Consider the following 15,899-nt stretch of genomic DNA (forward strand, 5'->3'; position numbering starts at 1 on the left):
CCTCATATGACTCAAAACACCTGCAGGAAAACATATCTGACACAGGTGTGGTGCACCATTCCACCGTGCAGTGTTGCTTGCACAAACATTAGAAGGGTCATTAGAGGGAAACTTTACCAATGACCTAATCATAAATGTTAATGTCTGAAGTATGCAATGCAAAATCTAAATAAACCAGGGTCATCGTGGAAGTGAGTGCTATGAGCAGAATAAGGTCTCCAAAGGTGTTTTTGGAGAAAAAGGGAGCAGCAATTGATTAAAGAACTCCTTGATAATGGTTAAAAGACCAATATGTAATACAAAGCTTAACTAATTTATCACGGCTACTCGTAGGGATGGGCATTTTAAGTAATTTCAGCATTGCAGTACTCGCATTCATACTCTGTGGTTCGTGGGTTATCAAGGCAGTGAGGATTTGAGACACACAGCTGGTGAAGTGATCCCAAGTAAAGCTACTGAAGAGGGTTTTATGAGGTTTTATGAAGCACATTACAAAATGGCACAGTAGTAGTGACTTTAAACATCATTAAAGATGACAGAGGAATGTTACTTTGGGACATTGTGTTGCTTATGCTGCTGGGATCCCCAAACAGATTACACCAGTATCTGATCAATGAGAATTCACTTCAACTTTAAATCTATTGGCCGATTTAAATCACTGTTCATATACACAAGGGTACTCATTGGTAACCTGTCACATTAGCTTCAGTCATGTAGAAATGTTTTGTATTACATAGAATACAAATTATTGTATAATTTTGTATTATCTAGAACTTGACTTGTAAGTCATTGTGAAAAGGAACATGAATATAAAAGTTGAGCGAAAGTGAATGTCTTCTATGGCTTCTACAGGGAGACCCAATAAACCAGAAGGACTTTGCACATGGACGTTTCACAGCGTGTGTCTCTCGTGACACAGCCGGAAAAAGCACACAGAAGCCTACTGACTGAGGACTGTCTGAATATAAAGGTAATACTCCCATATATCTTACATATTTGTTGGCATTTTACTTTAAAACAACTGTTATAGATCTGTTCAATTATGTACTTTATAAAACATCAGCTCTTGTAGCTAGCTACATTTGTCACTTTTTGCAAGATCATCGAAGAGATTTCTGTCACTGGTGCAGTGTAATACATTGAACAGTTCTGCAATCAAACTAAATGTCAACTACAGCTGCTGACAACTATCACTAGTTTAACTTGTCCCGCTAGCAAATGTTTTTGTATCTCTTTTCATCCAAATGGGCAATGTGTGTGTGTATGTGTGTGTGTGTGTGTGTGTGTGTGTGTGTGTGTGTGTGTGTTTCTCTCTGAGTGTGTATGTGTGTGTGCACACACGTGTGTGGTTGTCTGTGTGTGTGTGTGTGTGTGTGTGTGTGTGCGCGTGTGTGTTGGGGTGGGTGTAGTGTGTTGTATGTGAAAGGTAAGCTGTGGCTCGCTGATATGGAAGTGAAGAGTATTCTGCGGAGGACACAGTCTCTGAAGAGCGTCCACACTGACAAGACACTGTCTGTAAATGAGGTGGGACTCAGGGAGAGAAAGAAATCTGTCTCTCAGCTCGTGGCACAGTGAGTCAACCCCCCCTTTCCACATACTGTACACACACACACACACACACAGACACACACACACACACACACACACACACACACACACACACACACACACACACTCACACACACACACACACACTAACTCGTCCACTTTTAAAATGAATATTCACTTACATACAAATGCACACACCCTCCACTTTTTTTGGATGTAATGTATGACTCTGTGCTTCCTAATTGATTATGTGTGCACCATTATCAGCCACTTCTGTGTGTAATGTTTGACCCGCATGCTTACTTTGTGTTTTGATAGATATCAGGTCTCAGCGAAAGGAAAGAAAACACAATCAGAGCATGACAAGCAAAAGGTGAGTTTTCCATGATACAAATTTAAAAAAAAATGTGATAAAATGCCACACTGTTGACAAATTGAAAGATTGTCTGTCTTAATACACAACTGAAGATTGAAGTGTAAATTAAAGAGTGCAAAATAAACAAAAATACTTTGTTACTTGTCTAAGAACTCTCCAGTACCTCTGCCTGTACCTGCCCCTGCTCCTGTCCCTGAGACAGTGAGAGACCCAGAGCCAGACCCCCCGGAGACCCCAAGGATGAGCCGCGGGATGAGGGAGCGCTCCAGGTCCCTGAGCGAGAGGCAGCCCCTGTCTCGCGCCAAGTCCATGGAGATACTGCCCCGTGGTGGGGGGACACCAGGGGGTACCAGTGCGCTCAGGGCACTCTTTGAGTCACAGGTCATGACCCCAAGAGAGCGGAAGCGTGGTGGTGAGCCCCACAACACCGCCCCAGTGAACAGGGACACACAGGTCAAGCTGGAGGTTGAGGACACGCAGGAAGCGGACAAACAGGTAGAGGAAGTGAAGAAGAACAGTACCCATGATCCTCAGCCACTGATGAGTGAGGAAGAGGAGGTGACCCCAAAGTTGAGTCAAGTGTCTTTGTGGTGTTCAATTAGTGAATTATTTTGTTTTCATGAAATATTTTAATATATTAAATTCTGTTCATGCTGCATATTGCGGCGATATTCTTGTGTGCTTTGCATTTCTTTGGTATGTCATGCTCTGATTAGTACTTATTAACAATGCATTGCAGTGCTGTTCAAGTATTCACTTTTACATCACATTGGGATGAGGCATATTTCTATGTTCATTTTCATTGCCATACATTGATTTTCCTCATAGGCTGCAAGGAGGACCCGTTTAGAAAGGCGGAAGACTGTATCTGGTGTGTATCTCGACCGGACGCACCAAACATCAGAGGACAGTAAGTACTGGCCCTCACACAGAAATGAGAAATTAGTGTCAATTAGTATTATTTAACCTCATACCGTCATATAGAATGAAGGGTTCCTGCCCCGTCAAACAACTTTTAAATGGTCTTCAAAAAGCCCTCTGATGGCAGTTATTTCTAACAACACGTTTGGTTGTCTTTTTTCTGACTGTTCTACAGCTAAAACTTTTTTCCAGTAAACCATTCTCTCTAGAACCCTCATGCTGTGTACAGATCCCTTAGTTCTATAAAGATACACAGAACCTTTTAACAGCAAAAAAAACATTGAACAAACACTCACGACTGGAAAAAAACACGTTATACTCTAACTCTTTTTTTCGAACGCGGAATCACATTGACCCACAGTAGATGAGGTTGGGGGCCTGGTACAGTATTGGGGCCACACAATAACCTTCACTGCTAGTGATTGACTCAGCCCGGTGCCAGAATAGAAAAAGCCACAGGCCTCGTCCAAAAATAGCCGTTTGGCAGCGCCATCCCTTGAAGATGGCTGGGATGACAGGGTCAGCTGTTGCCAGAATGGGGGCAATCGGAGGCCCAGTGACACACAGAGGGAGAGAGATAGAGAGAGGGGAGAGACACATATAGCCTCCCCATGCTACTGTGCGGGAACAGGGCAGGGGCTCGCCAATGATAGCAACAGTGTCCCAGTCGAGTCAAGTCTAGTGGAGTCGAGCTGAACCATGCACAAGAACGGTCAATGAGTAGCAGACTTCTCTTTGCTTCGGTGAGTGTGTGTTTGGTTTTTATTACGGCATTGTAAGGACAAGCTTTAAGTAAACATTAACAAGGTTGATACTTTGGGTCACATTCATACAGTGTGGGAAGATATTTGAACGTTGCAATAACAATAACAATAATAATGGCAGATGATCAAACTATAATCACTTCATATAGGCAATGTGAGATACCTGGCTGATCATCAATTATTTTTCTTCACACTTACAGTACATATGGTTCATATACGTTCATATACATGTTCACTGGACTGATAAACTCGATTCTGCTGTTTGATGAGTCAGTGTCAAAACAAGACAGACAGACAGACAGACCGATAGACAGATAGACAGTCACACAACAGACAACAGACAACAGACAGACAGTCAGACAACAGACACCAAGAGCACTCAGGATTCACAGTTAATTACTGAAATCACCTGAGGAAATAAATCCACATGGACAATCCTGTAAATCAAAGAGTACAAACCTGTCTGGGATTGCCATACCTCTCTTCCCCGTAGTCATTTGTCTGTGCTGCAGGTTGTGTCCACCACCTTCCAGATGGGGCGTTAAAAAAGGCACTATTTGTAAGCACTCAATGCAGCTAATGTATTAATAGAGGATGTCATAAGATATAAGTACAGGATGTAATAATGTATTAATAGAAGATGTTATAATGCATTATTAGAGGTTGTAATAACAGTTTAAATAGGAAGGAATAATGTATCATTAGAGGAGCCAGAAGTCAACAACAAAGTTATTTTTGTAACAAGTGCTTGGAGTTCTGTATGGCATTGGAGGTTTGACTATAGTCCCCACCTGGGACTGCCAATGCCAGAAGTAATATGGGGTATCTGGCCTTCATATCACAGTCATCAAAACAAGGGCCTGCTTTTGTCTAATAATCCTCCAGTTCTGCTTGCACCAACAATAGGTAACTGTAGTTTATTGTTCATGTTTGTAGGCCCACAACATGCATGACAGTTTTAATTTTACAGCTGTAATTTTGGTTATATGATCAAATATATCATATATATATCATAATATATGTGATAGTATATTCGATTGTTCATGAACATGTTAGAAATATAATTGACTTCCGAATGTGCCATAGGTGTATAATCAGTAAATCCTCCATGGAATTTGTGTCACGAGGGTGTAAATCTGGGCCCAACCCAATTCTCTAGCTTGTGACTGCTCCGTTCATGACTTGCAACTATAAATGCTATTTAAAGGAGCTGTTGATGTTTTGCATGCCCACAATGTGCTCAAATACACATAAAAGTTACAGAGGTGCTTGGTCATCGTTCACAAAACAATGAATACCACTATTGGAATCTTTCTGTTTCTTTGTGTTCTACTTGCCAGTATTCAATGTCATCAAGCTTTTCATAACATTGTGTTATATTTATATTACCTTGCACCTCTAAGTGGACATAAATAGTGGTATTCAGTCACATGTAACATGTCCTTTAAATACCCTAGCCGGTAGAGAAGGAGACAGCTGTTGTAAGTGCTTGATACGATTCCTTAAGGCAGAAAACTAGCAGATACTAGAGATAGTTCTAGTGTTATGGCAACCCAGCAGCTGAGTAGGTTAAAGGTTAAACTGGCAAACTCCTATAAGCAACTCTGACTTAGTAATGCTAACTGATATCATTTGAACAGTCATTTGGAGCACAGTACGCTACACTATCCAGAGCAATAGCACAAAGATTACCATGAATGTGGATCAGCCTGTAAAAGCTCTGCATTGATTTTCACAGACATACAGAGGTGCAGGTGTTTGTAGTTTGAACTAGTACGGTATGATTTATCGTAGTGTTTTATGGGTGATTGCAGAAGAGAAGAGGAGATCTACTGCAGACTTCAGGGACAGTGACTTTGTCTACAGACAGGAGAAATCGACCATTTCCGTCAAAGCCATGTCTGCGCTCTTTCAGTCGAAAGTGGAAACTGCAGAAACCTCAGGAAATCTCCTGAAACAGGTTGGTTGACAAACATAAGTATGCACACACATGATTATATAATCATAACTATGCACACACATGATTATATAAACATAAGTATGCACACACATAATTATATAATCATAACTATGCACACACATGATAATATAAATAATGGGTGAAGCAAGCTGGTCACTGACAGATTTAACAACATCAATGTGTAGAGTATTCACTAGTCTTTAAGATCAGCGCATGCCTTCCCTTTGCATGAGTTTGAAACCAAGCGGTCGCCACATTAAGAGAAGCCCATATTCGGTTCCTGGGCAGTTGCGCGGCCCATACAACACACAACATACAACAGATATGACCCTTTCATATGAATCTATCTATACTATATTACACTGGTTATAAATCATAACCTGACACTGGTCAGTAAAATAATATTCAGGACATATAATAATATATGCATATAAGTGCACCCAGTACGAATTTTGAAAGCAGCTAACAATATTTTGAACTTTGAAAGCAACTAAAGAGAAATGTGATTTAAATGCAGGCTGGACTGTGGGCGATACTAGAATTCATGAAGATTAGCATAAACTAAGGGCTAAATCTGCTCGTGATTCATGTGCAACTTGTCTTTCTAGCTGATTATACTGTTAGCATAATCAGATTTAGTTTGTAAAGTCAAGAGTAGGTTTGCCATGGATAATGATGTAGGCAGCATAACAGCATAACAACTCAATTTTTTTCAGGAAATGGATTCATTAAACCCTTCTGGAAAAAGACCAAAAGCAATTAAGGTAAGACAAATGATGTGCTGTTCATTTTAGCATGAGGTAAACAAATGCAGGTACACTGCCGGTTTGGTGAGTTTTTATTCAAATGTAATGCATGAAATGGACCTTCCACTGCTGTTTCTTAAGGAAGCACAGAAGCACTGAGCGTGCAAATATGCCTTGCTTTTTTGGATACTAATATACAAGGGCCAAAGTACTGTATGTGTAACCTGTGTCTTGAAAAGCCCAGTCCCCATGTGGACTCAAACCCACAACCTTAGGTCTGGACGGTGAGTGTGCCGCCAGGGGTAAATGCATGGGTACTATACCCGTCAGTTGCTAGGGCATTTTGTAGGGCAACAAAGACTGAGGTTTACACACGGCAGACCTCTGAACCAACTAGCTTCCATGATACACACTATCACTCAAAGAGGAATTCTGTAGGTTGTTAGTTTCATGCTTTAATCCAGGGGGCTCTTTAATCTCCAGGGTTTACTGCAGAGTTCATGGTGGGTTGAGACCACTTAGAGAAAGCATCAAAGACATGGATAAGTTTAGAGTCAAAGTCGCTCATCCAATGTGTTAATTTTTTTCCCATGATGAATGTTAAATCACTCCATGTGTAGCTCCTCCTAATAATACATGTTAATTGGAAAACAAGTTATTTTTGTTGTATTGGTGTCTTAAAGAGAAATGCATACACTGGCACAAGATACAAAATTATAAATAGTATTGCACTTGGTTAAACTAAATGATCATTTCTGAAACCACTGTCTCGGAATGACCCGCTGGTGAATATTTGGCTGAAGCTGAGTCACAGATTTGATGGGCCAAATCAAAAGACCTCCTGAGCTTTTGACAACTTTGCTTTAAGACAAAGACACACAGAGACAATCACGCAACAGTACTGTCTATAGGATTACTAATGGACTGGTGTGGCTAACCTACTACCTGAAGCATGAAGCATGTTGTCTCTCAGGTATGAAACACTGCATTTCCACCAAAAATTTCACAAATGCGACGTTAAGAAGGCAAACATAACATGTTTGTATTTTCAACTTTTCCTTCAAGATGACAGAAGATACCCAATCTTTCAAAAATGACGTTTCCGAGACACACCTGACAGGCAATCCATCACAGCGTGCTGCCAAAAGACCTCAGGCTCAGAGTGCAAACATGACCCCAGCTCCCACGCGCCCCTGCCTCTCACCTACCCCGCCCTCTAAAGAGGCATTCTCTGCATTATACCAGCAGCGCCAGAAATGTGAACTAAAACGTCTCTTGAAGCACACTTGCCCTGAGCTTGGGAGCCTGGATGGGGTGGTGGACGAGGAGCTTGCTGATGTCTGGGGGCCTGAGTGCACAGCTGCGGACACAGGATACCAGGGAGAGGTCCTGTCCAGGCGCTGGATATTTGAGAACTGTGCTCTCGACAACATTGGGGACCCTGATGACTCGAAAACATACTTAGAGGGAGAGGGGCGGGCCCCGGGGGAGGAGCAGAAAAAGGTGCCCCCCAGGGTTGCGCAATCCATGGCAAGACCTCAGCCCGAGAATTCTGGAACAACCTCATTCCAAATGGAATGTTCTCTAAACCAAACACAGTCATGTCCTCTATTGTCATCAGACATCATTTCAAAAGATCAAACAGAGGGCAATGTTGAGGAGGAAAGCATGGTTAGAGCTGATGTTCGTTCTACACGCATGATGTTTGAATCTCAGAAAATCCCTAAACACACAGACAGCCCTCAGAAGGTCTCAACGATTAAGGTAGTTGTCTCGGAAGAGGAAAGGGGAGCAGTTAAAAAACAAATGAAAGTTTTTAACTCAAACAAAAAGACAAAACCAGTACTGGAAACACAAATGGCTGACCTCACGGCTGAAAGTTCCACAATTGCACAGGAAGATGACACTGAGGTGTACACGGGGATCTCAAAGGTTAAAGATGTCTTCGAGAGAAAATCATCTGGTCAAATAGGCTCCAGTGTTATGGGCAAAGAAAACAAAGGATTTGTTTCTGGCAAATACTTTAAAAAAGCCAATTGTAAAGAGAGAGAGAAAAAACTAAGTGGGCAAATCTCTTTGCAGAACAGTTTGGCCACACAAGAGAGTGTCACTGCTCAAGAGGAAATACAAAAGGCAAATGTAAAGGACAGAGCCCACCTGTTTGAATCCATACCATTTCACAAAATTAACTGTATCGAAGGAGCTAACACAACAGATATGAGCATGAATGAAAGGCTAAGCTCTCTTTATCACTTCAGCGTCATTCACTCAAATGGAACCATAGTTGAGTCTGTTGAGGCTGGAGCTGTCAAAAAAGCCACGTTTGACTTTACTTCTGGGAGATGTCCAGAAATCCAGATGGAGGAGGTCATTACTGGGAATATAAAGAATACTCTACTTCAGATTTTACACAGGGCACACCTCACATCCTATGTAAAGTTTATAAAGGAAGACGAACAGGGAAATGTAGAGGTCAAGAGTATAGACGTGCCTGTCCATCAGCTTCCATTTATCGCACACCAAGACAGAGAATACAGAACAGTCAATCTGGTTCAGGTAGTTGAGGATCTTCTCAACATAGATAGCTCTTCGAAGAAGGGCATTATTATCCAAGAGACTTCCCATGAAGGCACTCAAGTGTCCGTCTACTCCCTCTTCAGTCATGAGGAACTAGACATGAAGAGACTTCAAACACAGCAAGAGGAGAACATGGAGGTTAGCACCCCTGAGGAGACTGAGGAAGAAGTAAAAGGAGATGTTAAAGGAACCATTAGAAGCCTTCTGGCCAGTTTCCAGGAGAAAATAGTTTCTGGCGCAAGCAGAGTTGAAGAAGGTGAGCGAGGAAATGTGAAACTGTTCAGCAATTGCATTGAGAAGGGAGATTTGGAATACCTTAAGAGCCTTCAGAAAACACCATCTGAAGAGGAACTGAACTCACCCTCTGAGGAGGCAAAGGGCCCCATTATGGAGGAGAATGTCTCAGAGATTGTTCCAGGCAATGTGAAGAACATCAAAAATATTTTCTCCTGTCAAGCTGATATGCACAACCCTAGTTATTCTCGTGGCATAAAGGCCGAGACATTACACAAAGCAAGCGTTTCAGCGTCAAACACTGCAATAAAATGTCCACCTGTTGAAACCATACACAAGAACACTACAGATAAGGGCAGCTACTCAATGCCATGTGGAAAAATATCTGATGTTCCGTTGCGGGACCCACCGGCTATCAAAGCGAGCACACCTACTACATGTGATGAAAACCAAGACAAAGGGATAATCCAGCAAGAAGAGTTGGTGGAGGCAGTAGAGGATGATCTTTGCAATCTTCAGGCAGCCATTTTAAGTCTTCAACAAGCCACAATGGAGGCAAAAGCACTTCAGCATAGCATTCAAGAGAAACAAGAGGCAAGAGTGAAACAGGAAAAGACTCACATAACAGAGAGGGACAGTTCCATAGACCAGGACAATGTCTGGCCTTCTGAGCCACAGCAGAAAGACAGCAGTTTCCCAGTTAGCCCAAATAGCTTCCCAGTTCAAGACAAGTACACATCTTCACCAGATAACCATTCTGAAAGGGTGGGTATCATTGGAGAGAGGCAAGGAACCCCACAGGAAACTAACACTTTGGAACACCAAGCCGAAGGTAAATGGGAAATGTGTGAGACTTCAGGGGACAACGGCATGGCAGCGATTAAGGAGGGTCATCTGCAGGAAACTATCCAGTCCTTACAGGACAGCTCAAGTGAGCGTCCTCCTCCGGAGGAGGAAAAGGAGGAAATTGTGAAAGGTAACATCCAGGCAGCGCTCAAGTCTTTGGGCCAGTCTAGTGTTAATGTTACCCAGGGAGATTTCAGAGCTGCAATGATTTACAGGAATGCAGGAAAGTCATATGAGCTTAGAAAACAAACAGTGCAAATGGAGAGTGTAGTTAAACACAATGACGAGTTAGTGACCCGACCTGATGATAGTAAATTAGTGACCCGACCTGATGATAGTAAATTAGTGACCCCACCTGATGATAGTAAATTAGTGACCCCACCTGATGATAGTAAAATAGTGACCCCACCTGATGATGGTAAATTAGTGACCCAACCTGATGATAGTAAAATAGTGACCCCACCTGATGATAGTAAATTAGTGACCCCACCTGATGATAGTAAAATAGTGACCCCACCTGATGATGGTAAATTAGTGACCCAACCTGATGATGGTAAATTAGTGACCCCACCTGATGATAGTAACTCAACCCCCACTGCGTCGGCCCCATTGGACCAGCAGGTGGCTGTCTTAGCATCAAATGAAGCTTCTGCAGTAGTTTCCCATTCAAACCAATGTAAGACGGAACCATCTGCAGGCTTAAACACCAAAGGACAACATCGTCCAACATCAAAGACTCCTAAGAAGAAGGGTAAGAAGCCTCCTGGGCCAAGACCCGCGATTCCTCCTAAACCTGATCACCTGAAAGCAAAACCTGCGGCCGATAAGGGAAGCGTGTCATTGTCTTCATTAAAAATCGAAAAGCATGAAGAAAAGCAAGCAGTGGCAGAAACCTGCAAAGAACTTGAAACTAAGAAAAAGCCACGGAAAGAGCTGCCTCAGTCAGAACCTATGTCTTACAAAGATGCCCTTTGTAAGGGTATAATGAAATGCCCAGATGGCAAGGACATTACACACCATGAAAGCACAGGCACACCAGATACCCATCAGTGTGACACTACTGAAAGAAAGAGATCAGACAGGTTAGAGCAGGGTGAAGGTGTAAAACAGGCAGACTGTGAGGGGGAAAAGAAATATCACGTCATCAGCAATAATCCAGAGGAAGCCTCTGTCTCCCAGCAAGAAGCACAGACAGCCAATAGTTCTCAAAAGGGATTACAGGTTTCCTCTGCTAATACGCAAGCCAGCAATGAGTTTGTGTCAGGATTTCAAGCGGAGCTGAAGAAATTTGCTCCACCTGAAAAGAATGTGAACAAAAGCAGACCTGTCAAGCCAAAGCGGATGAAAACGGCTAAAGACAATGTCATGAATGCAACACAATTGTCTACACCGCAGCAATGTAACAGTGCTATGCCAGCCTGCTGTCCTGAATCCTATACGGTTACAAATGATGGACAGAAACCTGAAGAAGGCAAAGTCGTAATGAGGGAAAAGAAAGTGAAGAAAGAGAGTGAGCAAGAAAGAATGCAAAGGCTGTCAGTTCACAGGGATGAGATCATGCGAGGGAATGAGACAGCAGCGATGGAGATTTTCGACAATCTGCGCAAAAAAGAGGAGCTGAAAATCATCCTGTCAAAGGTTGAGGAGATTGAGGAGGACACAAGTGAAGTAGATGTGAAGGCTTTGAGGACAATTTTTGAGAATGTTCCAGACTGGATTAGAATAAAACCAAAGAAGATCAAACCAAAACAGGCCAAGACTGATCTTAGAGTGGAGAAGTGTGAGTCTCCAACAAAAGGACCAGAGGTGTCCTCCATGGCCCTGGCATTTGGTGACCTTGAGAAAGCAAGCGTTGAGATTTTGAATTTGAAAGAGCAAACCCTGGCGAAACTTGTGGACATTGAGGAAGCCATTCGAAAAGCTCTCCTCTCCGTTTCCACATTAAAGTCCGAGTCAGACATCGCTGGGCTATCTGGTTTGTTCAAGGAGTCTATGGCATCAGCACAGGCATCTCCTTCCTTCAGTAATATCCAAAAGATCAGCATAGGCACCAGTAAATCACAAAAGGCCCAGAGGGGAAAGAAGCAAGCAGCACACGTGAACCAAAGCTCCAGATCATCTGGTCTGAAAGAGGGCAAACAGGTACCAAAACTTGAGATTCCAGCTGTCAAACACAGAGCCACTTCGCCATCCTCTCCCTCCTTTATCTCCATAGAGTCAGGAGTGAGAAAGGAGTCAGACCCTCCTAGTCCCTCTCAGTCACCAACAAGCAGTGTTCAGCAGCGCAGTCCACAGTCAGAGAGATTCCAGTCTACAAAGGATCTTATGATTAACACTGGCAGAACAGAGGAGAGTAAAAAGAACGAATGCCCATACATAACCAAGGCTCTTAGTCTCATGGACAACCCTTTCAATCAATGTCACGTCAATGTGCTTGAGGTACAAACAGTGCCCAAGGGAGAAAGTGGGAAGAAAATGATCAAAGAAGAACACAAGAAAACAGATATTACTCCTCAAAGACCTCCACGGCGGTGACGCCTCAGCCTGAGATCACCACGTCGTCCAGGTGCCAGACAGTAACCAGCCCAACAAGATCTGAAGTCGTGACGTATCCCAAAGTAAACTTACCGGCCTTCGGAGAGGACAGGCTTCCATTGTGAAGATGTTATTACAGAGAGAGGAGAGAGGAAATGAGACGGAGATCAGCCTGAGGGAGAGGCAGTCACAAGGCTGTGGTGCCTTATTACAGTACACTGTGGTGCGATGGCATTTGTTTATTTATTATTTTCATTTTTTATTTTTACATTTATACCATTTCATATTTGTGTCTTTCTTTATCTCTCCTTCAGATTTTAGTTTGTTCTCAATTTTTTGCTGAAATAATAAAAATAGATTGTGAGAAAAATGGATTCTACTTTTTCTGTATCAGTTGCTTTGTGTAATTTACTTTCTTATCTGATATCAAATTCATTTTCAAAATACTAAAATATAAATAATAGGACCAGACAACATCATAGAACTACATCATGAACTGGCGGTAAATATAAATTAGAAATAGTAATGCATGCTTTGAAAAGGGAATTCTAGGAGACATTTAAGTTAATAAAGACACTATTGTGGCAGCATGTTAGAACTAGAAGGCAGGGATGCAGTACCATTAAAAGTTTCATATCATATGGGGTGCAATCAGCCTCTGTGTCATCACAACTCATAACTAAAACAATGTCACTACAGTTTCAACCCACCGCACAGGACACGTGCTCCGTGTGTCTGAAGCCTGTCTATCCCATGGAGAGGATGGTGACAGACAAATTCATATTTCACAAAAACTGCTTCTGTTGCAAACACTGCAGAAAGAAGCTGAGGTGAGAATATGTCACTAATCTGAGAGTGACAGGGGATGCATGCATGTTGAATCACCCATTCAAGCACAATAAACTGCAATGACATTTTTTGCACGTCAAATTTCCATGAAAAGACTCTCAGATTCAAAAATGAAGGGAACATTTTTCTAATTCAATTTTTTTTTAATCAGTTTCTCTAAAAATTTGTGACTGATTTTATGACTCCTGTTAATCACTTTATGAGTGAAGATTTTCACAGGGTCAGGATTGGTGTTGGCAAATCACAAAAGTTTACATTGTTGTGCATCAAAAGCATCAAACAAATTTGATCAAATCAGTAATTTTTAAATTTAAATGTAATTTTTTCCATTAGGAAATAACACGTAAAAGTTCTTGCATTTTTTTTTAAACTGCAAATATGTGTTTATGTTTCATCTCAGCATTGGCAACTACGCGCCTCTTTATGGAGAGTTTTACTGCGTGTTTCACTACCAGCAGTTATTCAGAAGGAAAGGCAACTATGACGAGGGCTTTGGGCGTCCTCAGCACAAGGACCGCTGGCTTCAATACACTGTCAATGGCACAGATGACCTATAGAGCAGGCTTGGGTCTTACTGGCAATAGTCACTTGGTTTTGGGTATGTAGGGTATGAGAATCAGCAGTCTGGTGCTCAAAAGTGATTTTGAAGTTCTTTTTTTTTTCCAGATCTTTATATTTGAAATGTGCATGTACATTCGAAAGATCAATCAATAAATACAAATGTCAGTGTACGATGATTTACTGAGAAATAAACACTAACAGCATTAGTCTAGTTACATTTGAATTGATATGAATAAAAAGGGACTGTCTATTTGTGCCACACTCTGTGAGAACTCAATCAGATGTGTATGAAGATAAATACTGTATACTAATTGAGTATATTTTCACTAGCCTTATACTTCAAACTCTAAATGTTTGTGAACAGTAATTAAATGCATTTATATTTACTATGACCACTGCTGCAGCGCAGTTCTGTCATATAGTGTTTGTCAAAGTATTTTTTTCTTCGACAATATACTTAGACTTCACAGATCCACGTGAAACTTGGCATGATTGTAGAGCCACAAGGCTGATGTATATTCTTGCCTTCAACTAATAACCCTCCATTTAATAAAAACATGTATATTTCTCAAATCTTTGTCAATAAATTCCAAGTACAGTTATACAAATAAGCTCATATTGTTCCTTATGTATACATGTAAATTTGACAAAATGTTTATATTTAATACAATTCACAAATTGTATCACAAACGTTATCACAAATACATTTCACAGAAAGTCAGACTTACGCCTCATATTCACTAGACAGGTCACAAAACCACACAACGTAAGTCTCAGGTATTGCTTCACACCCTCAGTGTACAGCCGCCATATCCACAAACTATAATTCCTTAAATGTTCACTCAGATTAAGACATACAAGAAATGTTTTAGTCTATTTTTGTCAGAAACGTTAGGATTCAAGATAACACACAGAAAATATATTATATATATGATATAATATATATTCTTGCTCATTCTCTGGCCGGCATTACCACATGAGCCTTTTGGTCACAGGGGCCCTAAAAACCTGCACCAAGTAAGCCCCACTGCTCCAGGTTTGACCCTAAAAGGCCCCTAGCAATACACAAAGGGATACATGGGCCCTCAGCCTGAATGCAAGTGGTCTAGAGGTCATCTGATCTTGTGGTGTCGTTAGGTCTGATCACTTGGGGCTATAGCCCCTAATATTTTAATCCTAACCGGAGTATTTTTGCCCTGTAAACTGTGGTGCTTATAGCAAAAAAACAGACAGACTGTGTAGCAGAATGGAACTTGATTTGCAGCGTCAGAAGGAGGGGGTGGCGTAATCAAGTACTGTACAGTGCACACAAAGTTGGAAGACGCGCGCACCCAGATGAAAAGGTGGAGAAAAAAGATAAGACAAGGTAAATCATAGAGCGTGGGTATTACACAATATACTGATTTATGCTGATGCCAAAAAAACATTTACTGACATGTCTACACAGCAAACCAAGCTAGATAGCCATTAAACCAATCATTATCGTGAACCGTGAACTGACAGCCAAGTCTGTCAAGTGAAGGTTTCTCTCTCTCTCTCTCTCTCTCTCTCTCTCTCTCTCTCTTTCTCTCTCTGTCAGTCTCCCTCTCTTTCTCAGTTCAATTAAGTTCAAATAGACTTGCTTTATTGACACACCTATGGGAAACAAAACACATACATATAGGCTAGATAGGGCTACAAAATAAACTCAAAATCAAAATGGTTTTCTCTTTTGTTACGCATTAAATGCTTATATATAGGTAGATATACAGCCCCAACCTAACAATACCAATCTCCCTTCAAAAAGAAAAAAAAGACAAGCCCCAACCAAACCAAAACTTGATTCTGTAGCTAGAAACGCACCTGGTCTGATCAGTATCAACTTGTACTGCTTTAAATGTATGTTTTGCACCATATGTCAGGTCCTATATGTCCTTGAAGGTCTAATGTATGTGTATGTGTGTGTGTCAGTGACATGGGCACTGCTAAGAATTCTGGGCCCC

General features: G+C 41.6%; 1 protein-coding gene across 4 annotated transcripts; it reads left to right on the forward strand.

Annotated features, from left to right (window-relative positions):
- Positions 1-815: 815 nt before the first annotated feature.
- LOC105890130 (xin actin-binding repeat-containing protein 1) lies at positions 816-14,225 on the forward strand. 4 transcript variants are annotated; one of them, XM_031583944.2, is made up of 9 exons: positions 849-970; positions 1,410-1,571; positions 1,867-1,921; positions 2,075-2,494; positions 2,753-2,834; positions 5,424-5,569; positions 6,286-6,333; positions 13,207-13,337; positions 13,757-14,225. In XM_031583944.2, exons 2-9 carry the CDS (start codon positions 1,447-1,449, stop codon positions 13,911-13,913), a joined length of 1,164 nt encoding a protein of 387 aa, XP_031439804.1. In that variant the 5' UTR covers positions 849-970; positions 1,410-1,446; the 3' UTR covers positions 13,914-14,225. The 4 variants fall into 4 exon arrangements, with proteins under 4 accessions (XP_031439802.1, XP_031439804.1, XP_012671556.2 ...); XM_031583942.2 differs by lacking the exons at positions 13,207-13,337; positions 13,757-14,225 and adding an exon at positions 7,381-13,200 and having other exon boundaries at positions 816-970; XM_012816102.3 differs by lacking the exons at positions 849-970; positions 1,410-1,571; positions 1,867-1,921; ... (2 more) ...; positions 13,207-13,337; positions 13,757-14,225 and adding exons at positions 2,850-3,588; positions 7,381-13,200.
- Positions 14,226-15,899: the final 1,674 nt, after the last annotated feature.

This window comes from Clupea harengus, chromosome 17 (genome assembly GCF_900700415.2).
Source record: "Clupea harengus chromosome 17, Ch_v2.0.2, whole genome shotgun sequence".
In the NCBI taxonomy this organism is placed as follows: Eukaryota; Metazoa; Chordata; class Actinopteri; order Clupeiformes; family Clupeidae; genus Clupea; species Clupea harengus.